This window comes from Periophthalmus magnuspinnatus, chromosome 9, assembly GCF_009829125.3.
Source record: "Periophthalmus magnuspinnatus isolate fPerMag1 chromosome 9, fPerMag1.2.pri, whole genome shotgun sequence".
Taxonomy (NCBI): Eukaryota; Metazoa; Chordata; class Actinopteri; order Gobiiformes; family Gobiidae; genus Periophthalmus; species Periophthalmus magnuspinnatus.
In genome coordinates, this window is record NC_047134.1 from 10,983,422 (window position 1) to 11,009,357 (window position 25,936).

The 25,936-nt window shown below is 39.2% G+C and overlaps 1 protein-coding gene across 2 annotated transcripts in view; it reads left to right on the top strand.

Moving 5' to 3' along the window:
- Positions 1-42: 42 nt before the first annotated feature.
- Positions 43-25,936, top strand: part of dapk1 (death-associated protein kinase 1) — a 35,375-nt gene continuing 9,481 nt past the window's right edge. Inside the window, exons 1-18 of one of the 2 annotated variants that reach the window (XM_055224081.1) lie at positions 100-177; positions 562-691; positions 808-1,047; positions 14,935-15,156; positions 17,556-17,694; positions 19,667-19,796; positions 20,378-20,426; positions 20,523-20,549; positions 21,703-21,855; positions 22,071-22,116; positions 22,263-22,352; positions 22,463-22,555; positions 23,469-23,588; positions 24,216-24,314; positions 24,662-24,760; positions 24,995-25,093; positions 25,192-25,389; positions 25,620-25,817. In XM_055224081.1, coding sequence (XP_055080056.1) covers positions 986-1,047; positions 14,935-15,156; positions 17,556-17,694; positions 19,667-19,796; positions 20,378-20,426; positions 20,523-20,549; positions 21,703-21,855; positions 22,071-22,116; positions 22,263-22,352; positions 22,463-22,555; positions 23,469-23,588; positions 24,216-24,314; positions 24,662-24,760; positions 24,995-25,093; positions 25,192-25,389; positions 25,620-25,817 — 1,824 coding nt within the window. In that variant the 5' untranslated portion in view covers positions 100-177; positions 562-691; positions 808-985. Of the gene's footprint in view, positions 178-561; positions 692-807; positions 1,048-14,934; positions 15,157-17,555; positions 17,695-19,666; positions 19,797-20,377; positions 20,427-20,522; positions 20,550-21,702; positions 21,856-22,070; positions 22,117-22,262; positions 22,353-22,462; positions 22,556-23,468; positions 23,589-24,215; positions 24,315-24,661; positions 24,761-24,994; positions 25,094-25,191; positions 25,390-25,619; positions 25,818-25,936 lie in introns of both variants that reach the window. The other variant, XM_033972069.2, reaches the window with a different exon arrangement.

Genomic DNA, 25,936 nt, shown 5'->3' on the forward strand with positions numbered 1-25,936 from the left:
ATAATAAATTGTATATTGTAAAGATTCTGATAGTTTTGAACGCGTCCAGTCCACCAGCCTGCCTTACTGATTTCTCTCATTCACGGCAGCATTTTGTCCAACGAGAGACAAACCTGGGTCCAACCTCCCTCAAATCACGGGGAGACTTTGCTACGGGAGACACAGCAACACCCCGAAGTAAGACAATTTACTTCTGATACGTTATGATACATTTAATCCATAACTTAATCCAGGCAGCGGGTTTAGTGCACTCCTCCGCGTTCAGTTGATCATTCACAGTTAGCTTAAAAAATATGAAACTATGAAAGATTAACGGTATTTGTGAGTTGTTTCTTAAGCTATAGCTGTGGGATCGAGTGTGTTAATTGTGTCGGGCTGGGTTAAACACCTGTATGGGTCTGTCCAGGTCATATTTAAACAGATCGGAGGCTAATGTGACTTCCCCTGGACGCACTGAGGAGGAGGAGGAGGAGGCGGCGTTAGCGCTGCTCCAGTGTTTCCCATGGCTACACCAAGCCTTGCACTGGCATATTTACACTCACAACCAGCCTGTGTTCATAGGAGTGGAGCTACAGCATTGCTTTCGTGATCTAGCCTCTTATTATCTGCAAGAGAAGCCCGCAAGGCAAGCAGAAACAGTCGTAAAAGAGAAGATGAGCTTTTTGGAGTCGTGACGTCGCCCTGGTTCGAGGTGCAGCTCATTCACTGCTCCTTTTGTTGACTGATGGACCCTTTTTCCACTTGGATCAACTCCCTAAAGCTGTGTAAGTCTAATGCATGTGTTTTTATTGTGGTGTTTGTGTCCAGACGCTTCTAAAATGAGGAGGAGGAGTGTGGCGCTTCACCTCGCCCAGACTGGAGGCTCCTGCTGCTCCTGCTGCTCCTGCTCCTGCTGCTGGTGGTGGTAGAGGGATGGTGCCTCTCTGAAGAGCCCCTGAGGACGACAAGCCTGTGGTCAAGAGCTGCAAGCAAGTGCCTGGGTACCATGACTGTCTTCAACCAAGAAAATGTGGAGGAATTTTATGAAATTGGGGATGAGCTGGGGAGGTAAGAGCTCCACCGCTGCTGTTTTTATCGCTTCTCAACTTCCTCTAATATTGTCCTGCACCACAACACACTGATAAACAGCTTTTTATTAAGAAATGCTACACCTATTTCTTCTAGGTGACAGAGAATTCTTGCGGATCCACTTCAAATCGGTCTAAATATTCTATCTATAACACATTAAGGTGAAAGATCTTCTCACGTTCATACTTGCTGTTCAATATAACCCTGTAGAATATGCACCCCCCCCCCCCCCCCCCCCCCAACAGTGTGACTGATCGGCTCTGATTAATGTGGTCTTTAATATATCCGTGTCAGTGGTGATGGAGAGGTTAGTGTTCTTGTCTTTCTATATATCTTATACATGCACAGTTTTATTGTTTATCTTTTGTTATGAAAATGTTTTACATCAGTTTTCTTCTTTTCGATATCAGGAGAATAACATAAGCTTGCCTGAACACAGATTTTCCGGTTCGTCAGGTTGTTTCCCTTATGGGATATGACTGAGCTGACTAGTAACATGAAGACTGCAGCAGACTGAGGGCCATTATTTTGAACTGTGCACTGCATTTGCTTTTGGTACTGGAAAAACTGGTATGAGTTGCTTTTGTAGATTAATTGCGCTGTTGGATGATGGTTAAAGGTTTCATCAAAGCAGAAAACATAGTGGTAATTTCAGCAGATTTTCATATAAACGAAACATTCAGTATCATCATGTGCTTGTCTAGTCCATTTTAGTGATTATCTGACGTAGTTTTGTCAGTATATAAGCTCTAATTGTCCTCTTAGGGCTCACCTTAATGCGTTGTTTGATGAGCTTAAGTTGCTGTCTATCTGTCTACGGTTTTGCAGTAATGGATGCAACTCCTATAAAAGGATTCAATATCTGGCTGAAGCTGAGGAGACTGGGATCATTATGTTTTGCCAGAGTTTTTGTGGTAAATTGACTCTGAAAATCATAACTAGCATGAAATTGTTGCTTGCGTTGCACAATTCACCAGTTGTGTATTTTACCTGCACATGCAAAATGAATAATGCAGCGAGCTGAATGTAATGCCATTTAGCCATAGTATTATGTAATTGTTAATGACAGGAAATGTAAAATAAAAATCCCCTCATCTTTGTAAGTTAATGCTATTTGTATAGTGCTCATATGGTGCGTAGTGTATAGCTTACAACCACTGAGTATGGAGAGAATGAATAATGCACGGAATTTTAAAGCAACTTGAGTCTGTAAAAACACTTTATAAGACTAATGCATTTTTATTAACATTATTATTATTATTATTATAGTGGTTTTCACAGGTAAAATGTGTCTGAAGGCTTATACATCTGTCAAATATTATTCTATCGCTTTTCTTATGTATAAAATTAGCAAATGGTTCTTTTGTGAAGCTTCTGCACTACCTTCTTTACATGTATGTTTAAAGAGGTCCAGCTGACTTGGGTAGAAGTAGCTCCTAGTATTATGATCTCTGTGGTACTTACTGAAGTGCATGTAGGAAGATAAGGAAGTATCCAACCTTTATATTAGTACGCAGTATGCTTTAAACATGACAAGGAGAGATTTTAAGCATTCCAGCCAATCTTTCCCAGCGTAGTATCTACAGTATTTCTTTGAGGTTGTGTCTAAAGAATGCTGGTGGAGACCTTGGTACATTTATTTTTGTGAAGCCCATCTTTTTCGGTATAGGAGACATTTTCAGTGAGATGAAGCAGAAGCAGAAAACATCAGAGCGAGCAAAAATGAGAGGTGTGAGAGGAGCTGCCAATCAGAGAAGAGCCAGTGTGACCACGGGTTTGCAGAAAAGTGTGATTATGCAAGTGCAACAATGGCCAAATGGACAGTTAGTCTTTTAGTTATTTGTTCATGTATCAATTGTTGCTTTTTCTTTCATTACAAAGAGTCTCCACATGAACTGCTCAAGTATAGTAAATTTACACTTAAAGAAAACTTGGAGGTATGACAATAACTCTGCGAAGATTATGTGCTGTCATTCACTTTTACACAAATTAAAACCTTTAGGAAATCCTCTAAGCTAAAGCAAACTGACAGGGATTAGAGTCACGGTTCATTGTTCTGAAACTTTATGTAAGCACGTTCTACAGAATAGGAGTTAACAAGGTGTTATTTCTAAATCAGTTTGGGCTTCTTTTATTATCCCGTTGCTTCTGCTGCTTATTTCCACTTAGAAGATCAGAAGTAGACTTACTCCATTCATTTATATTACAGTTTGTCGTGTATTTTGGTATTTCTCTTCTAAAAATGTCTTATCAAAATGTCTATGAAACGGTGGGCAATATTGGCAAAAATTGATATCTTTTATAAAAAATATTTGAAGATATTTTGGCAATCCAACAAATGCATGCCTTTTAAAATATTAGTTGAAGTCTAGATTTGAAATGACTGTAAAATTACCTACAAATGTTGTTTGTTATTATTTTTTTATTTTTTTAATTTATTTTAATTAGGACAGTGCATATTAATCAACCTGTCAACAAACAGCATCAATGTAAATATGCCAGAATTAGCACAATAGCTACATTACATCCGTTGTCCTATTAACAATATATCCGTCATTTTGCAGATCATCAAGACACAATATTACAGATAATTCAACGTATTGTTTGCCTATAACATAATGTGATTTGAATGGTGAAGTATAGCTTGTATAAACATGACAGTTAGCTTAAGTTGACTGCCTTTTACCCAGCTGTTTATAGCCCATTCAAAAGAGTTATACAGCAGAGCAGTTTTAAGAGCAAAATGACACTGTCTTTGAACCCACCACGAGCTCATAACACCACGCCTGATGCCCTGCCCCTGCCACTGACCCACTTTGCCTGGTAGTATTATTTGGGGGATGCAGGCTGGACAGGAGTAGCCCCGATGAGGCCTGCCACTCAATAAACCCCCCCTTCTCCCCAACCGTCTCACCCCACCCCCACCACCCCTGGGAACAGCAGCAGTGTTGTGTCTGTGTGCATCTGTGCCACACTCACACCAGACACACGCAACTGGAAACATCCACACTCGTTTTAAGTGATAGTATTTTTGTCATATTGTTAGTTCAGTACTGAATGCAACATACCCAGGTCCTGTGGATATTTTTGGAAATTCCTACACTTTACTTTATTTTTGTAATGTAGACCACAGTTATAGATACGTGGAAATAGAGAGGGGATATTAACTTGGCTAAAAATCATGTCATATGCAGTTTTTGTCTTGATGAAACTATTACTTATTGGTGTGCAATTTAAGCTGCATGAATCATCACTTTTTGTTCCGCTTTACATACAATTTTCTTTGATTTGTAGCATACACATTTATTTATTAATTACAGTATAAGACTCAAGAGAGAGCTGTGCCATTCATTTAACATCATTACAAGTCAAATGTTGAGGATTAGCTGCCCATAAATGATAAATGGTCAGTAGATTTAGATATAGAGTCCAACTTGGCTCTGAAACTGCGGCTGACACAAGCTTTGTGATTACTTGAGTTTCACTCCACAAACTGCCATCAACTTGCAAATCAAATTAAATTCTGACTCATCTGGAATGTTCTCATGCCAAGCCAAATTAGTTTTCTTTTTCTATGTTGTGCCGTCAGCGCAGGATAATTGGAGCCCTGCCAACTGTGTTAGCAGGTGAATGGCAGAGTTGTCTCCTCTGTGCATGCGGGTGTCCACTGGGAAGAGCGGAAGACCTGTACTCCATGTTAGAACAGGATTACAGCCCAGCCAAGTGTGAAACCTAAGGGTACCTTCTAATTATTAGTTAAAATGAGCTTGTGCGTTAGCGATAGAGCTGTAGTGTGGGGGATAAATTATGTGTTAATGTGTTAGATTATTTTAAAGTCTTTGAGATGAGGATAATCTGTTTTAGTGTTGCACCGTATTCTTATTGGAGAAAGTTGCATGAGGAAAAGCATCTGATGTTAAATCTATCCTAAATCAATATGCTAATCACCACACAGTTTGGAGGCAGATTGGGAATCTTTAGATGTAGAATAGGTATGTGCAAAGTATCAATATATTATCGATCAATATCAGTATCAGGGGCTGCTGTATCGTGATTGGTTTATTTTTGGTATTCTTCACTAAACTATTTTTCTGCAGTACAACAGTGTTACTGTGGTTTGCGTAAAATGTCTTTTAACAGTTTATTTCATAATGGGTTTGTGCAATGCAGTGGTTTAACAATGAAATACTTTTGTAAAAATTTATTTCTTTCTTTAAATTGTAAAATATCAGGTGCAATTTGTCAACTGTCACCACTGCATGATTATCTTTACTGTGAGTCTTGTGTTGAATTGTGAGTGTAGCCTCTGATTCCCAGCCTCATTCAGAATTACAGAGGAAAATACAGGAAGAAAGAAACGGTCTATTAAGTATATCAACCTTTCAAATTAGTAATGAGACGTTAGTAAAATAATTTTCTTAATTAACTCACAAAACCAGTTGGAGTGTTTCCTGAATTTCCCGAGTCATAGCTCTTGACATGGTCGAAACCTGTCAAATGTCAGTTTCAGCGTTCAGCGGAGGCCCAGCTTTGAAAGGCCAGGGCAAAATAAAACACGGCTGATGGATGAATCAGCCCAAGCACCCACAGCGCTCCTGCCTCTCCAGCTCCAACATGTCTGTGTCACGCACTTTGACAGGATGACCTCCTTTCACATAACGGGAGCACAGAAACCTCGCTCTAGTGCGTTATAGATCTTTGCATTTGATTTTGATATACTGTTTATGTTGACAACGTGCAGTGAATAAAATTAGTGGGACAAGATCTAGTGCCACAAGGCAGTTCAGGTATTTTTGTCACTGGTCTGTCACCAATAAAACTGCAGACAGTAAAGTGCTGAAGAGTGCAATGCTCATAATAAGAATTTGTGTGGGTGAAAACAGTGTTTTTACTAAGAATAAATACTTAATACAAGAGTAAACTGTGATTAAACAAATCTATTTAATTTAGTCTCTTTCTAGTGGATCCAATCTCAAATCTTGTCTCTTTTTGTGAGATTAATACTCGTCCCGGTTCCATCCTGCCAAGTTCACAGTGATCTCTGTATTTTTTCATACAGATCGATATCAGTTTGTTGGGTCTTGACCCGGACTCAAACGTGATCGTTTAATCAAATTTGTTTTTTTCAGTGACTCATGTGAAACAAAGCTCATGGGTCACTTATCATTTTGAACAAAATGAAATTTCTCTCATCTCAGATTAACAGAGTTTTGTGCTTTGCTCTTTGATGCTGCAGAAATCAGTTTTCTTTTTCAGCCCCCTTTTATATTTTTTTCCATTTCTTTTTTCTAAACAGCCATGATTTGATACAAATAAACGACGCATGTCCTTGATTGGCTAATTCACCTGTCAATCACACCCATCTAAACTTTTCAGAGATTCAGCTGTGACCAAACTCACATGTTCATAAAGTGTGTATTCTGCATCACAGGCCAGGTCCCACCTCTAGTCACTGACTATAACTACATCTATATAATTTAACTTTCCAGGTCCAGGTTTAAATGTTTACCCTGATAAATACAACAGATTATTGTTGACATACGTACATCTTTATTATATTGTGCATCTTCTTTATTAATTTATCCTTTATAGTTCCATTAGATCCCCTCTCAGAAGCATTAGACCTCTCAGGCCTTAGATTAAAACCACTCTGAAGATGCTTAAACACGCTATCTCACCTCCGAATACCCCTAAGCACAATGTATGCCTTGTGGAGGGTCTTAAATCTGGCTGTGGCTGGGCTGAATGACATTCCACTGACAGTTCCAATGGCTTTTTACGGTGCTCACCAGACAAGGGCAAACACCGCCTCATTTAGCCCTCCATCGGTAACCTGTCTGTCACTGACTCCCTCACTTAGAATAGTATTAACTTTACTCCATGTGCTTTCGGCGCGGAGTTAACCTACGGACCCCCTCGTCAAATGTCAACGTCAGATACAAAATTAAACCTGTAGTAGTGCTTATTGATGCTGTAAAAGCGTTTATATAGGCTTTTTATGGAGCCTACCCTTGGGTTTCAGAACTATTAGGACGGTTGCTGTAGCATTTAACAATTTCAAGCAAATATTATGTCGTTTAAATGGGGAAACAGTCCTCCGAATGTTCCAAGAAGCTGACACCCAGGAATACCTTGAAACTGTTGCGTCTGCTGTAAATGTTATGTTTGGCTGTCGACGGAATATGCTGACACAATAAAAAGAGAAAATCTTCCTCACCGCTCACTTCCTCCTTCGTATAGCCACGCAGGGGTTTTTTTTGCTTCGTATCTGGTTCCTGTTGCCATGGTTACCCTTCCTCTGTACACAATGGCATGGTGCAGGTTGCATAATGTTTCTGTGGCCCACACTCCAGCTGAGTGGGCATGGAGCTCGGAGTGCAGCCCTCCCACACGCCGCTCCATGCTAATGAAAAGCTTGGCCTCACCGGGGAGTTTTCACACCAGATCACATCAGAAAGGCAGCGGGCAGTTAGAGCTCGGAGTTTGCAGAGTCTGATTCTTTGACTTCATCTGGATCTGACCAGTGTAGTCTTAGAAACGTACGTTGAACAAGCCTGACAGATAAGTTGTCACACTAAGCCATGACACTATTTTTATTGAATACATCGACCGCGCCCTATTAAAGGTGCATCATGTCATTTTTCTGATGGATGCTCCTCCAGCTGCTTGTCTCCATGGAGTTATTGAGTTGAGCGGGTGATAAGTTGAAGTTACACGGGAGAGATTGCTCCCGTGTAACTTCAACTTACACGCATGGATGACTTCAAACAACATTATAACAGGGTAGAAAGCTCCAAAAAGTCGATTTTTACATAATACACGCTCTTTAAGGTATTTTGAGCAATAAAAAACCTGTCATCAAGAAAAAACAAACAAACTAGATGGTTTTATAGTGTAGTGTGGGTCATTCCAGGCAAAGCAACAGCACCTAACTAAACATCTATGTGTCAGTCAATACAGCCATTGTATGCAGAGCTAGTGGCTCATAATAGATGAAAAACAGGACCTTCTTATAATGGCGTTATTCTTTGCTGTGGTTGTTGACCTTTAACATTATATGTAAAGTTCCTCAAAGAGAATTATACAGACTGTCATTCAAACTGCTGCAGCTGTAGAGCCCCTTCCCTTTGGTTTATTTTCTGGGACAAATATTTTGGCAACCATCAGTACAAAAAGTTGTATCTATGACATAATCGTGCTGGATGTATTTGGTAGAATGAAAGTACATGTTAAACCTTTTACTGCAGCAGATGTTTTCAGTCCATGTGTTGTGTTTCTTCTGTGAGGCCGATGAGGGACTTCTTCAGACAATCCCAGACCTGTATAAAAGCAGCTCTGTCTCTGTCGGACCAGATTATTACCCGCGTCACTTCATCGCTTGTTTTAAACTCATTTTACAGGATCAGTACTTAATTAGAGCTAACCACAGCTCGTCATACCGATGGTTGATTCAATTTGACACAGACGAGACCATTTTGAAACACCACACCACTCTGTCTGTATGGGCCTTTGCTTTGCTCAGACCCAAACCAAAGTGAACACAAAAGCCAGGCTTGCGGTTCCCACCAGAGTGTTGTGTGATCACACTCGACACACACAACCCTCGTCTGCAGTGTGTGCATCTGTGTGTGTATGTGTGCGCTATTGTGTGTTTCAGCTTTTCACCGCTCTCTCCTATTTCACACTACTAGAACACACAGGCAATCAATAGCTGGCTCGGAGACGTGAAACTGACACAAGGATCTTGGTGTTGTATTGGCCACTATGGAGAAACTAACATAATTTCTGGGCCCAAAAGTTGTTGGCCAGTTTTTCTTCAAAGTTGGATCATGTTTCTAAACGCTTGAATTTTCTAGGCACAGGCTGAAACTAGGCCTTGGCAGTAGAGGCTGGGGGTGGTATTATTGTATGTCAAGAAGCCTATTCTATTATACTTCACCAGCTGCACTCTGTTTAAGACCTGTAATGTATAGATGGATTACAGCTGGATTAAGGCCAGAGATTAGAAAGATACATTCTCTTAACGTATCTAGTCATGAACTTGCCCCTGCTTGGTCATGCTGAACGTGATTGCTCCTAATGGTTGGCTTTTTCATTTCAAAAGGCCTTAGCAGTGGTTCTTGGAGCAGTTGAAGCGTGTACTGTCTCCCACGGGGGGAAGCTGATTTGCAGCAGGTATAAAGTGTGTATTTAGACGGGAGTGTCATCCCCAGAGGATCTGTCCGCAGCTGTGCTAGACTACAGCTTTAGCATGAGCTTGTTATCGCCTTGTTCTCACTATTGACGGCACTGAATATATTATTGCATTAAATGAAGGTATAACATGTTTAAGGCCTGTTTCCCACCAGCGAATGGTTAAGTCCATTATAATTGGTCTGTCTGTTGTTATAGTACGTTATAGTCAACCCTTTGATCAATGTTCTGTCATCCATTAATCGGAAATGATCATCTTTTTTAGTGAGAGAGCAGAGAACATCCGACTTTAACCTTGTGATTCAGTGCTTCTCTTTAATACAGCTTTATACTTCTCCCATTGGCCAGAGTGAGTGATTTAACCTACCACACTGAAGAATGAACTTTCATAAGATAATTACTATATCTACTTCTCATTCAATACATGAAAGCTGGAACTATAATTTTTGGGGTCAGTATTTATCGTTGGTACATTTTCTTCACACAACAGGGAAATTTGTGGTTATTTTTTTGACTGTAGGACAAGAGTTGAGTCGTAAAATGTTGAATTAATAACTTCCATGACTCGTTACACATGCAAACCAAGTACTAAACTATTTCATTTGGCTATTTATTTATTGCAGAATGAAATATATAATTGAATCATAATTTCTTTTAACAATAATGCACATTTAGAATAGATTTGTGGGTTATTGTGTCCGTGGGATAAAATAGTTTCAGTATTATTGTTTATCGTCTATATTTACTTCAGAAATATGTCAGAACTTCAAAATTTGTTATCATGACAGGCCTAGAAGCAGCTGGTGAATGACTTTAAAGCAACGCCATGTCATTCTCTCCAGGTAGCCAGGCACCTGCGTGTTTGCATGGAAATAAAAAGTTAAAACCACACTGTACTAAGAAGATAGATACTTTTTTATGTCATACTGTGGAATATTATAGCCAAAGGATCAACTTTCCATGAAGACAAGTGGAAGCGTCCCTCCTCCAGGTCAAATAAGAGTCAGTTTTGTGGAGATGCCAGCCTGCTCACAGTAAGGACATGACTCTTTCTTTTCTTTTCCTTTTGTAGTGCATTATAGCTGCTTGGCATAAACAAGCCTTCAGCTCCTTTACACCCTTCCACTCTCTTCTTCCTCCCAGTCTAACAAGTAGGTCAAAAGTGAGAAGGCTAGTCCACGCTCCAAACACAACAAAGGGAGCTTAGCAATTTGACACTGCTGACTATCTGCGGTTTTGAGTGTACGCGCTTTGAAAACAGGCTCGTCTCTTGTGTTTACATTCTGAGTGGAAATTTTCCCTTTGCCTTCGCAGTATTGGGCCTCTTGTCTTATCCAGCTGCATTTGTGCAACTCGGTGCTCTGCTTCCACGCCCCCTTGAGAATAAAAGGTATTTCCCAACCATCCTCTTGAGCGTAAACATCCAAAGGTCTACCGTCTGTGTATGAGGGAATCCACTGGCAGGCCTTTAGAAGTCTCACATTCCCCTCAGTGAAATCTAACCAGGCGCTGTGGATTCTATACACTATTGGGTTTGGCTCCTCTTACTGAATTACCCATGGGACAGTGCATTTGAGCTACTGCCATTTTCCCTTGTTTGTGCACATAGTATTTTCAGGGCTCACTTTCTCTCCTGTTTTTTGACAAAGCAAAGCGGTGTTGTCATAACAGTCCGGCTGCTGCACACATCTTGGAATACATTTGTTTCCCTTTTGGCTCATTTGTAATGCCAGTGCAGACACGGAAAGTTATTTGTGTGCGGGAACATTGCTTTTGGCATAGATTTTGTAAAGGATATTTGGATATTAGGAGGATATTCTCAATTTGAAAGGTTGCAACTGACAAAATACAAAGGCTAGATTAGATTAGATTAGAGATGAACACATTTTACTGATCAAAGAACAAAATATGTGGTGTTATTATAAAACTCCACCATATTTCAGTCTTCTCTTACTTAATCAGTTAATGTTAATATTTAAAATGTGCACTGCAAACTGAATTCTTAAAAGTAAATTGAGTTGAATCCTGGGACCATTGAAGAGAGAACACTTACAGTACTTGATTGTAACTACTGAGTTTGAAATGTCTGAAACGAAAGCACAGCACTGTTGTTGTTTATAATTCCCAAAATACACAGATAATTTAAAAAAGCACCATTTCACTCTCACACTGTTATGAAAAAAGAATAAATATTTCATATTGGCCCTTTCCATCTTTTGTATTTTCACATATTCAGCGCGTATTGTGAACATGCCGTGGTGATCTTCACAAGTGTCCTCTATTCCACTGCCAGAAAAGCACTTCTCTCAAATATCACGCATGGCATTTTACTTTTTGGAAGCATCTGCCTCTGAACAGCATTTGAACCTCAAAGGCCTCCATACTCCTGTGTTCGTGACATATTTCACTCTTGTTTTATGTGATTGTTTTACCTGCTCAGTCTTCATGTCGTGGATTGAATTATCCTGGCCCTAATCCAGTCCAGACCATAGTGGAGCACAGAACACTGCATGCATGTTATGTTATATAATGATGTCCACAGCCACATAAGTGGAAGAAGCTGACCACAGCAGAGAAACAAAATAAGAGATGATCAACAGTGAGACAGGATGTCCTCCTGTCCTCAGTACTGCGCAGATGGCCTATAATCAACAACAGGAACTCAGTTGTTCTCCTTTCTCCTTCTCAAACGCCATTTTCACACCATTTCCAACAGCCTCTGATAAGACTTCCTTTGAATAAGCTTTCAGCTGTGGAAAGTTCAGCACTGCTCATCACAGCTTCTGTCTGTCAGGATGTGAAGTAAACCTCACACAATAGAAGATAATACACATATATGGCTCTTGTAGCGTCATTGTTGGATAAGACCTAACAGGAATAGAGGCACATAGTACTGTGCTTCCCTACATTATAAATGATTGCAAACCTTAAATAATCTTAACACATCTTTAAACTTTTGTTTAAAATGTTTCCTATTAACACTCTTCTAGTTGAATATTGACAGCAGTATATTACAATGTGTGGTATAATACATCTCCAAAGGAAAACAATGTAGCCTTGCCAGCAAGATTGATTCTCATGATTTTTGTGAGTCACAAACTCTTGAGAATCTTGTCTTGTCCTGCTCCAGCTGAAAAATTTGCATGTGATGGGTCCTGCTCCACTGCACCAGTCACAGGACAGCATTGAGCTTTGGGCCAGAGGTAAACAAACCAGAACAAAGATGGCAACACCAACAGTCGTACTTCAGCCTTTTTATAAAAATACTGACTATTTAGTTTATCAAAAACATACAGAGAGAAGCACTTTGTGCATTTGTGGACAAGTAAAAAGCCTGCTTTTCTCTCAACTGGATTTAACCTAAGTTTGATTTTTTCCTTTTATTTTGCTGTTGAGCCATCCCAGATGATGTGTCGGTCAGTTCAGAGGGTCACACATATCAATCTGGTGAGAGTCTAGTTAGGTCAATTGTGAATGGATTAAAATTGTGCCTTTTGGCTCTTCCCTATAAATTAAGTAAAGTAATTGATTAAAAATGGATGAATCAGGAAAGAGCAGTGGTGTAAACCTATAGCAAGTCAATATGCAAATAAGGGCATCACTGCATACTCAAATGTCCTTCATAAATCTACTATCTACCTTGAAAATGAAAAACAATTAATAGACAGTGATTAGTATTTTGCTCTCACCCTTTAGCAGGATCAGGGGTTAGATAAATGAAACGTATTAAAAGCACTTCTTGTCTCAGTGACATCAGCCTCAGACTTGTCAGTGGTGGGAACCTCCAGAGGTTAAAAGCGGTCAGTGTGGGGGTCGAGTGTCATTAACATGAGAAAGCCTCTGCTGCTGCTTTCTCTGCACACGGTCTGTTTCCCCTGTCTGTCAGACACAAGTCCCTTTTGCCCACACTATTGCAATGTAAAAGAAAAGAAAGGACTTCAGGTGTCTTCAAAGTAGCATCATGACACTTGCATCAACGCACTGTCTTCATCTAAATGCACTTGAAGTCTTCATATAAAATCAAATGACTAAACAAATCAACATGTTCATTATATTACCCAATTTTGCATTTATTTCTCATTTTCACATAAACCACACCTTCCAATCCAACCATATGGTTGTAGCAAGACAATAATTCAGTTTGCAGCCTCTACAGCTCCAGTTTAGACGACTTTATAAAATCGATGCTTTGAAAAGAATGACATTAGACGTATGTTGTTTGTTTTGTTTACTGTCACTTAATAATGGTAAGTGCATCATGAAAAGCAGGACTGTTGTTAAAGCTTTTGTCACGTTGGTAATGTTTTTGCCAAACCAAAAAAATCTGTGAAAATGTGGCTTTTTTTCCTGAAACCCTCTCCTCTTGCTCGCTCCGTGGGCGTTGGGTACACTAAGTGCTTCATGATTGTGAGGATGCTCAAACAGCGGAGGCGTGCACAGCCCTCAGCCAAGTGTCCTCGCTTCCCCAAGTGTTTTTTCTGCCTGTATTTAGTCCTGTGTAAGTGGCGAAACCCAGTCATATATCAGCCTTTATCTTGAAATGAGACCCTGGTTTGTTCATGCAAACACACAGACTCAGGTTTTATGTGTCGTAGGTTTAATATAGCACAGTTCTACAATGCTGCTTGTCATATACTAGATATTAAATTAAATTATACCATGGCAAAGCTGGAGAGTAGCATTGTCATAATATATCTAGCACTATAGACTTTAACTGTTTTCAAGTATTATATTTTTGCATAGCTTGGCTGCTAAATGACATCCTGTTAAAATGAACATGTTTTTGACTGACAACTTGAAGTAAATGATTTGCTTCTCCACTGATTAATGTCAAAATATGCAGTAAAAATGGCTTCGATTTGCGGCGTGCAGTAACTCCTATGGGATCAGTGTTGACACAAGGAGCATTGTGTTGTGCAGCTGTGATGTTTTGTGGATGAGGTGTTTTTCATTTTGAGATTTAGGCTCTTAATTAACACACTGCTATCAAGTTTGTCGAGAGTGAAGTCAATTCTTCAGAGATGTGACCCCACATTTTTCATCAGAGTTGATATGAAAATATGAAGATATGAAGTTTAGTAGTTTGAATTATGTTGAAAGTGAAGCTCTCGGTACTATATGAATTTTTTTTTTTTGTGGTCGTATGTTGTTTTGGGAGGGTTTTTGGGAGTCACTGATCAGACGATATTTTAGCAATCCATCCAAAATGTGCTTATTTGTCAATAATAGGATTCTAGTATCTCACAGAAAGTGTAAATTTACTACAAAAAATATCTTCGTTTTGAACATAACACAGCAAGTTTATTGTAATAATTCATTTTTCAGTAGATCTCTCACCTCTAATAACAAGGAATGAATCAGCTGTACTGATCCAAAACCATCTCGTCTTCCACTAAACCTTTTTTAACCTTGTTGTTTTGTTATTCTGTCCTTGTTCATTGTGTTGTTTGTCGATTGTGAGGTTGTACGCATTGATTGCTGTCTGTCTGAGGATCTAATAAAGTGACAAAGTGAAGTTGCTGCATGTTTAATATTCAAAATAACCATCCAGCTGTCTTAAAACAATCACTTTGGCGGTTACTGGCTTGTATTCGGACATATGGTACTAAATGACTCGTCTTCTATGTAACAAAATGCTAATTACTCTCATTATGTTTTGTCTTCTCTCTCCAGTGGTCAGTTTGCTGTGGTCAGGAGATGTCGACACAGGGACACGGGAGTGGAGTACGCCGCTAAATTCATCAAGAAGCGGCGCAGTAAGGCGAGTCGGCGAGGAGTGTCCCGGGAGGACATCGAGCGCGAAGTCAACATCCTAAAAGAGATCCAGCATCCAAACGTCATCACTTTGCACGAGGTCTTTGAGAACAAGGCCGAGGTCATCCTTATCCTGGAACTGTGAGTGTTTTCATTAACAGCTCCTATTAAGCAGCTCTAACAAAATCCATGTCATAAGTTGTTGACAAATTGATCCACGGAGGAAATAACTTGCACGCAGTAGCTCACACATTACAATATAATGACAAGAAGCAAAAATAAATGGTAATAATATAATTCAAAATAATACTGATACTGATTGTTTTGGAATCCAGAGAAAACACTGGTCGATGAACTCGATGTAATATAAATTTACTACAAACTCACCCACAGGCCTTTTACCACAAATCTATAAAAGAACTATGTAGTCACCTTTTATACTTTTTCATTTAAGTTCAGATAAAGCTTTATGTGTATTCTTAAAGCACCAAGGCAACCAAAACACATGCGTCTGTGATGGAGATATAAGCCAATGGGCTAAAAATATATCAGCAAACCAATTTATCTCTATGTATCTCTAATATAAAATATATTTAGGCTGTATGTGTAAATGAAATCACATACTTCTACACACCCTTAGGTAAATGTGAGTTGTTTAACCTGGGAGTTCTTGTAGAAGAAATATCTGAAAACTTTTAGACTGACCTTTTTCCCACCAGGCTCTTGTCAGACCAGATATTCCAGGTTTTGTTTAACACTTTAGAGCCTTTCTGTTTACAATACAACTTCACTGCTGACGTACAGGTTTTGAACCTATGAATGGGTTAAATCTCATTTACAAGTTCAACTTCCATGCAGCGTTACTTCAGTCTAGATACTATCTATGACTATTATTACAATCTTGTCGGACATGTTAAGTTGTTTGAAATATTCAGTTCACTGAACTTGCTCTATTAGGTTTAGTTTAGCACATCTGTAGTACATTCCTCGTCTTATTTTTAGTGAGTACTCCACTCTGTGATATTGCTCACCCCCACACTAACCGCTTTAATGTAATTTATGGGCTGCTCTCAAACAGCACTGTGTCACCAAATTAACTCACTTATATCACTAACATACCTAATAAAGGCATACTGGAGTTGATATTTGCTTTGATGTATTTTAAAATAAAATCCATACATAATATTTAGAGTTTGAGTGCACATATACAACCATTTTGTAATTAGTTTGTGTTGGACCTTGTAACATGTTTAAACTATTTTTACTATTAGTGATATCCCCTCGTGTCACTTAGGTAATACTGTAGGGTGGCATAGACCAAATAAAAATCATAAAAATCTGTGTCCTCAGCTTTATGCTTGGTGTGCACTTTTTAAACAGTCAATAGCCGAACGATCAATATGAGGAAATGTTTGATATTCTTCAATAATGCAGTCATCGGCATGTTACGTCTGATAATGCACAAGATGGAAGGATAAATCAAGGCTCCAGCTTTGATGTTTTAAAAGGCCAGACAGCACACAGCGCTCACAGAAGACATTTGCTGATTGAGCTGAATAAGTGCTTAAGCAAGGGTAGGATTTCGTCAAGGCATGAATAAAATCCAAACACTAATGCCAAGTCACCTTGCTCCACCTGAGAGTCCATTGTGTTATAATTATATAGAAATTTCCATTCAAGTTGAACTATATTTAATTACTAATGTTTGTTTTGAAGGCAAACCTGTGTTTTATTGTCATGTAAAAGAAGGAGAGGATTTAAGAGACAAAGGCAGAGACCAGGACATATTTCAACATACTTGTTTTTCAGTCTATTTGGTTTCACCACGCTGACCGCTAATGTAGTGGAACAGCTGATGAGGTAAACAACATGATACAGTGCACTGTGGAGGGTGGGGCTCTCTAACTCACATTGTGATATTTCCCTCAAGGGAAATGTATATTATTGTGCAATAAAATACCCACATGAATTAACACGGCTAACACTCTGTTGATGCGTCAGTGCATAAGCACCTGTGTAATTACAGCATCCTTCCTCTTTTCTCACTTCCTCTTGTTTATGTCGTCACTTCCTCTTGTTTATGTCATCACTTTCTCCACCCAACTAACTCAAAGACAGTTCAACATTAACACATTTGGTAATTATTATAAAACTATTTTAGTCAATTTAAGCATGCTTTTCCTGGAGCAGTATGGCATTAAATTTATCTAGATACAAGATACTTTATGTAATTATGGTGTTAATAGGGGAGACTGTGGTACCCTCCATAGTAAAATCAAACTAACTTAACAAAACATTGGTATATGATACTTTATGTTCGTAGTTTTGTCATTAACTGTTTGAAGTAAAGTTTAACCTTATAAAATAATATGGTCGAAAACAATGGGGGGTATATTTCACATCAACTGTCTAAATTGTCTGTCTGTAATGCACCCAGATGATTTAGATTACACAGGCTCAGCTCCAGTAAGAAGGGATTTGCAGCGGCTCTGATCTAAGAGTCGTCACATTTTAATTCTCTCTCTGTGCCCCTCGTCCAGAGTGGCAGGCGGTGAACTGTTCGACTTTCTGGCAGAGAAGGAATCTTTGAGTGAAGAGGAGGCCACACAGTTCCTCAAGCAGATCCTGGATGGAGTCCAATACCTGCACTCCAAGCAAATCGCACACTTTGACCTTAAGGTACAAAAATAACAGAATCATCATTATCATTTTTTTTTAAACTAAGTTGGATGTGTGGCGCCTCTTTTCCACGCCCTTTCCTTTGCAAGCCTCATTGATGACTTGTCTGGTCATGTCCTCAGGTCACATTTCTCCATCTTATTGTTGACCTTCCTGCAGGTTGTAACAAAATTGTGTCTCTTAAATGTATAACAATCTGAAAGTAAGTTGCAGTGCCTTTAAATACAATTCGCAGTTGTCATTCCCAAGCTGGAGGGCGGGACTTAAATTTGGGTACCAAAGTTTTCCAGGGGTTGTCAAGGGTTCCTTATAAAATATTTCTAAACTAGATTGTGTGAATTTTAATGAAGGGATGACATCGTAATTGCTTATATGAAGTATTCTATAATGATTACATGATTACATAATGATAACATCTTTTAACCAGTAAATTATTCAACTTTTCTTTAAGACAGCTGCTTATCAGGCAGGAGAAGGATGCAGGGTTCGCTAATGTTATCAATGGGGAGAGAAAGGTTGTGAACCACTATAAAACAGATGACTTGTATACGGTCTTATTGGCCTGTATGATTAGCTTACACTGATTTTTTTTCACTTAGAATTATTGATCTTGTAAAGCTTAAGTGTGTACCTAGAGCGCCATGCTAGCAAACAGGGCTATAACAAATCACTTAGTAGTTTATGCTGGCACACATTAGCATATTTAGCAATAAACAGAAACTACTCTCTCCTCTGTTCTTAAGTTTAGTGGATGCACAAACTCAGATGATTCATGAGAACATCAAACTTCTATGGGGTAAATGTCTAAAATGTTAGTTATCATTTTAAATACCGGTACTTTTCTGATCAAATACAAGTCAAGTTCCAGTAAAGTGACCTTTGGCCAAACCCTTTTATTATAATCGTCATCATTTTTGTTTTGATAGCTGAAAGCCCTCACCTGCTATAATGCATTTTAAAATGACCAGATGAATGAGTTTAGAACAAATTATCTCCCAGTTTAGAAGCAAATCAATTGTTTGCAGGCAGCAGTCCCAATCAATGCATTAAATTCCATAAAAGGATGTAAACAAAGAAGGGCAGGCAACAGAAGGTAAAGTACTTTTGGGTGGAGCATATGAATAGCACGAAATATGTTCAATCATCAATCAATAATCATGTTGCTCTTTTGAAGTAGCATTTATTATATAGAGCTGAGGTCTCCATGGTTAGATCCTCCTGTTCCCCACAGCCAATCGGACCAAGCTCTTCTACAGACTTAACCCTCAGTGGATTTGAAAAGGTGGTTTCTTGTGTCTTCAGGAATTCCCTCTGTCTCTAATCATTATTTTCACTACTTCCTCAAGGGTTCTACCGCTGTTTTGTATGTCATTTTCATGGCCGCTGTGCCTCCTTCCTGCTAGGCCTGTTCTGTCAACTGTTGATTAATCTTAAACCTGGACCAAGGAAAGAGTTTTGGTGATTAACATAAAACAATAAAGGAGCAATAATAAAATGTACTGAAGTATTAACAATAAAGTCAATTTTTCTATATTGTATAAGTAATTTTGACTATAACATTGGAATAGTGTATTGTTTATTAACTACAACCTTATACATACAATCAATTATGTTTAAACATCAGACAAGATCTCATTCCACAAGATTCTGCGAGTAAGTAGCCACATGAAAGAAAATTATCTTGTGAGGTTTCTTTACCATGTATTTTGGCTTGAACAACCTGATAAGTTCCACAAAAACAGTTTTACAATGACAAAATGTAAAATAAAATAAAAAATAAATAAAAAAATATGAGACCAAAGTAATGAACTGAACCATCTTGTCTCATCTCATCATTTTCATACTGTACGTAATTTCTAAAACAGCTGACAACTGTATTCCTTTTCAAATAATGAAGCATCTCAGACTGTATTACAGATCAGCCAGCGATGTTACTGTATCTCAGTATTTGTTCTGTTTCTTTGTTTTTCAGCCAGAGAATATCATGCTGCTGAACCGCTCTGTGCCTCACCCGCGCATCAAGCTCATTGACTTTGGCCTGGCCCACAAGATCGACTTTGGCAATGATTTTAAAAACATTTTTGGTACACCAGAATTTGTAGGTCAGTGTGTGATACTTAAGAGTACCATGTTCTCAATATGTTTCGCTTTATTTTTAGCATGTTGCATGCTGGGTCGACCAGTGCCTCCTGTGTCATCAAATTCACTGGCTTTGTCCCAGTCACTGTGTGTCATCTCTCCACCCATGCTAATCACAACCAACTGTACAAGATAGAACAAATTGCTGACTAACTAACCAACATGATTATTTACTTGTGGTTTGTAAATTGTAGTTTATATGTTATGACTCATTTAAGATGATTGAATTACAAATGTCAGTTGTAGAATGTGCGGTCAATCAAGAAGGTGTTTTGAACAGTACAGACATGACCCACAGTAAATATTTCAGAAATTCTCTCAATCAATAACCCTTACATGAGAAATGAGAGAAGTGCTATCATCCATTATAAACCAGTTTGTTTTGATGATTAGGCTTCAGTCAAAGCCTTTTCAAGCCTAAAACTATAGATATGGATTGTCAGTGATGGTCACTGTAGTATAGTTTTCAGAAAAAAATAAAAAGACTAAATAAGAAGTAAAGAGGTGTTACAGCATCCTTCACCCGACTGTGTGTGCTTTACAGCTCCAGAAGTAGTCAACTACGAGCCCCTGGGCCTGGAGGCAGACATGTGGTGAGTGAGTAGATTAAATAAAGGCATCACATGATTTTATGTTAGAATAGAACAGCTGTTTGTCTGACACCATTTCTGTCTTTCTGCCTCTCATAGGAGCGTTGGTGTTATTACCTACATACTGTAAGTATCTGACCTGCTGCCATGCACAATATAATAATTCTTTTAACAATTGGACACACTTAAAACTTCCAAAAGTTGCAACTTTTTAGACCTTGAGCAAACAGTTACTCATTTCATACACACTTCCCTTTTATGTCACAATAACATCACGCAGCCTTGACAAATGATCATAATACTTTACTTTGCAAATGTGGGCAAATCTAAACACACAGCAACATGGTTTTGCATCATTTGCAAATTAACAAAATTGATGCTCTCCATCACTCCACACAAACAGCAGTCTGCGTTCATTCTACCACCCACACAGCTGTCATGGCTCTGCCAGGCACTGCAGAAAATAGACTGCTTCCTGTCTAATATCACTACCTACTGCAAGGTGCGTTACAATCACACTAGTCTGCATGTCCCAACGTCCCAAAAAAACACTTCTCAGAGTTTCAGCTTGATTGTCGACATTCATTACATCAAATAGGACAGCACAGCTTGATTGTAGTGTTTTGTTGACAACAAAGTGCCGGTCCATAGGTTTAGCTTTTTTAAATGCACCATTTTACTTACCACTTCATCATTCAAAAGATGAAGACATATTTTGTTTCTAATTGCTAATTGCCATGGCAACAATGATCATTTACACTGCACCTGTTCAGAGAACATACATGAAATGGTTGTTGATTTTTAATGGCTCTGTTCAGACTTACAGTCACACATCAACAGCTCTTCACTTTAACCTGAACCACCTCATGTCTGTCCCAGCTGCCTGTGATCAGCGTCTGGGACTGACAAGCTGCTGAGGCTTCAGTGGACCAGCAATGATGATCAGTGTAACTAGGACTGGTGCAAGCTGTTAACAGGGACATGCGCGCTCTATGTACAGTATATTGTGCTGAACACGCCCAGTGAGGCACGGAGAGCAGCTGCTTTATAAGGAAGTACTTGGAACTGAGCCACCACAGTTTTTAGCTCCGCTCATGAGTCACTGCTCACTGCTGTGAGCCCAGTATAGTTTTCTCACATCTGCAGGTTATAAGTCTCAATGTGGGCTGAAAGTGATCACTGTATCAAAAATAACTGCAATGCTGTACACTATTCTCATATAAACAAAATATACACATACATTTTTTAAATACATACACATTTTGTTTGTTATTTTCAGACTTAGCGGAGCATCACCATTTTTGGGCGATAATAAGCAAGAGACATTGGCCAATGTGTCTGCAGTCGATTATACATTTGAAGAGGAATTCTTCAGCAACACCAGCAAACTGGCCAAAGACTTCATTGCAAGACTCCTTGTTAAAGACCCCAAGTATGTGTATACAGTGTGAGGTGTATAACAATAAACTTTTAAAGAGCAAATGGTGAATGTGGAGTTCAAAGGTCTCATGGCTTTGAAACTGAAATATATAGATCAGAAGAAACCTTATAGATTTTTTTTTTTTGTTGTTTTTTGTATGACCATTAAATGATGTGTTATCATTTTTACATTTATTTAGTCACTCAATATATTCTCCATGTTGTTAGAAAAAGAATGACTATCCAGGACAGCCTTCATCACCCCTGGATTAAGGTTGGTATCTATCTGATGGTATTTTTTTCCCACAGTTGTCTTTCAAAAATGTAAAATGCATTATAGATTCATATGTCTTTTTCTTGAGCATTGTTGGCCCATAGTTTTGTGTTTGAAGCAACACCAATATATTTTCTGTTGAAAAGCCAAAAGATACGCAGCAGGCACTGAGCCGAAAGGAGTCCGCTGTCAACATGGAAAAGTTTAAAAAGTTTGCAGCCCGAAGAAAATGGAAAGTAGGTTTTTTCATGTCTATATGCAATCTAAGCATTAAACCTCTATGAAAAATCTGTTGTCATTGTATTGTATTGTATATCCCAATTTTATTCATAATATCTTTTTTCAGCAATCTGTCCGACTTATTTCCTTATGCAACCGCCTGTCTCGGTCGTTCTTGTCCAGGAGTAACATCAGTGTGGCACGCAGTGATGACACTCTGGTAAGAAAGTTTTCAGTTACAGCTCTGGTATCCTTTGCTTCTCTGTCTCTGTGAGAGCACCCGCCAAAAGTAATTGCTCTACTTCATTTCTGCAGGTGAGGCAATGAATTGTTGGAATGTTAGCGCTGCTTAGAAACAAGTGGACTTTTGTTATATTTGTGTTGCTGTATTTGAGTTGACTTGTGCTGTTAAACGTATAGTTAGTCTTTGTTGACGGTGACATGCCCAGCCATAGAAATGAAAACGGTGCTGCCTGGTTACGGGTTTAATCATTGACAGTGTATTTTAAGAGGTGCTTCCTCAAGAGGGAGTTTACTGACACTTCCCTTCTGTCACAGTTGGCTGGAATGCACAACAGAATCCGTGTAGCAAGTTACTCCACCTACACCAAGAGAAAAGTGCTTTATGGGTAGTTACAGCTTATTTACCTAGTCTGTTGTTAGAGATGCAACAAACAAATCACAACCCAAGTCTGTTGTACACCGTTTATGGGAAATCCTGTGTGTAATTTTCTACATGCTCTATGGTGCTTGTACATATTGGAACCCTCTTAGGTGCTTGAGCCCCAGATCGCAGCAGGGAGGTTATGTAGAGGAATGTAGCTGGATGACCACGCTTGGCTGAACACATTGGCTCCACATCGGCTTGCCCCCCCTCCTCTTCATCACCCCTGCCCTATTCTTTCTCCTTGTCTCCCAGTGCAGCAGAGCGTCACAGCTGTGTCCTGTAGTTCATGGTTATTGGGTCACTTGTTGTCAAATGAGAGATACTTGCATTTGACCTAAAAGAGAATTGAGTGTTTTTTCAAAGGGTGCTCAGTGGCACCTGGAGGAGCATGTGATGAAAATAATTCAGGGGATTACTGCTTACAAGATCAGATAACTAACTGTAACTGTCTTTCCCACACTTTTAGGACGAGGAAGACTCATTTGTGATGAAGGCCATTATCCATGCCATAAATGATGACAATGTACCTGGTCTGCAACACCTGTTGGGCTCATTGAACAGTTATGATGTGAACCAACCCAACAAGGTGACAAGAACTCAAAATACTTAATATAAAAATACCATCGTTTACGCATAAGGTATTTATTTGTGACTTAGCTCTGGACTGTAGAACATTGCAGACAGCTTGGCTCAGGGACAAACATAAGCCTTGAATTCAGCACTCTCAGAGTTTGTGCTGCAATGTGTCATGCTTACCAGGCTTAATCATTTTGATGATTAAAAATGCCATTCACTTCGTACAATTTGAGCCTATCCTTGCTGTTAAAGGTTTGGGAGGGGTACACCACGGACAATAGCCAGTTAAAGGCCTAAGGTTGACAATGCTGCACAGTCACTCCCTTCCAACATTCATCATTTACTCTAAGCCACCACCTATTCAGGTGTGCCTTGGGCTGTAGAAACAAACTCAAATGCCTGGAGACAATACAATACATTTCACAGTATTCACAACACTGAAAAAAAAAACATTTGTTGTTAATTGTGAGGATCTGGAGAGTTGATGCTCATGTAATGACTAATACCTCCTGCATAACTCCACACAGATAGTGACTAGGTTAATAAAATAGATAATGTGCCAATTATTTTTTTCATCCAAACTATGCATCATGCGTCACAATACAAACGTAATGCGTATACTTTGTTGTGCTCGCAGCATGGCACCCCTCCTCTCTTGATCGCAGCAGGCGGTGGCAACATTCAGATCATTGAGGTGTTGATGAGGAAAGGTGCTGAAATGAAGGCCCATGATAAGGTAATATTTGTGTTTCAGTGATAGGAAACAGCTTTGATAAATATAGATTTATTTCACACACAAAAAAAAAAATAATAATAATTTGTTATTTTTTATTCTCTTAAACTTAAGATATGTAGAATGTGTTCTCACTGATTTAAAGAGGGGACTACAATCACAACTTTAACTGGGTTGCAACCTGCCAGTAGCTGCATATTTATGTAATGTTCACATAAAATCATAACGACCATTATCAGTAGAATCATTATTAGATAGGTAATGTTTATAAAGAATTAAATCAAAAAGCTACACAGTGACTGGATGCTATTTTATTGTGTTCAGAGGTAAATGCTGGATGTTTATTTCAGAGCGGAGCCAATGCCATCTACTATGCAGCGAGACATGGCCACGTGGACACGCTAAGATTCCTCCATGAGAAGAAATGCCCTCTGAATGTGCAAGATAAGGTGAAGTGCCACTCCACCTCTCTACAGTGTTTGCCTATCTCGGTCTTGGCAGAAGGATCTACACTGTATTTATTTTCACGCTTCTCTTCAAACTTCAGAAGATATTAGCTTTTTACAAACTGTTCACATATTGAGCCTTTATAGTTCTGGAATAGGCATCATGTTATTGAGAAATTCACTTCTCATTTGTTTTAAATGGTTGATTGTGGTGTAAATAATTATTTGTTCTAATAGTCAGGAGAGACTGCTCTACATGTGGCTGCACGTTATGGGAATGTGGATGTGGTGAGCTACCTGTGCAGCATCAAGGCTAATCCAGACCTCTGCGACAGGGTAAGAATGCTTTTGGTTTTGTTGGTTTTGTTGTACTGTGTTGTATCACTCTAAGAGACTTTCTTATTGTTATTTTTTGTATTGTGTGTCTTTTTTAGGAACAAGAGACACCGCTACACTGTGCTGCCTGGCATGGATACTCTGCAGTTGCCCGGTCACTCTGTAAGGCAGGCTGCCATGTGGACGCTAAGAACAGAGAAGGAGAGACTGCGCTCCTAACGGCATCTGCCAGGGGATTTGTGGATATTGTGGAATGCCTCATAGAGCATGGGGCAAATGTGGAGGCCACTGACAAGGTGAAAATACTTTAATTGAATGAAAATGTGCCATATCAGTACTTTTCAACCTGGTAGATTCACGAGGGAGCTCTAAGATGTCTCCTCTATTTGTGGAGGAGCAGTGATTCTACTCTGAGCTCCTCCCAGGTGACTGAGCTCCAATCCCAATCTCTAAGGGAGCGCCCAGCCCCCCTGTGAGGGACATATTGTAATAGATCTGATGATAATTGAGGATGTGTGCTTTGCAGGATGGCCACACAGCTCTTCATCTGGCAGTGAGGAGATGCCAGGTGGAAGTGGTCCACTGCCTCCTCAGGCACCACTGCAACGTGGACCAACAGGATCGTCATGGCAACACACCCCTCCATATCGCCTGTAAGGACGGAAACCTCCCTATTGTCATCGCCATCTGCAACGCTAAGGCCAACCTCGACCTGCCAAACAAAGTTAGTAGTTTTATTCTGTTATATCATTTATATTTTCTAAAGTCAACCCACTGCTTAATATAGTCTCCAGTTGTATTCTGACATCATTTCACACAAAACTTTATTTGGATCAGTTTTCA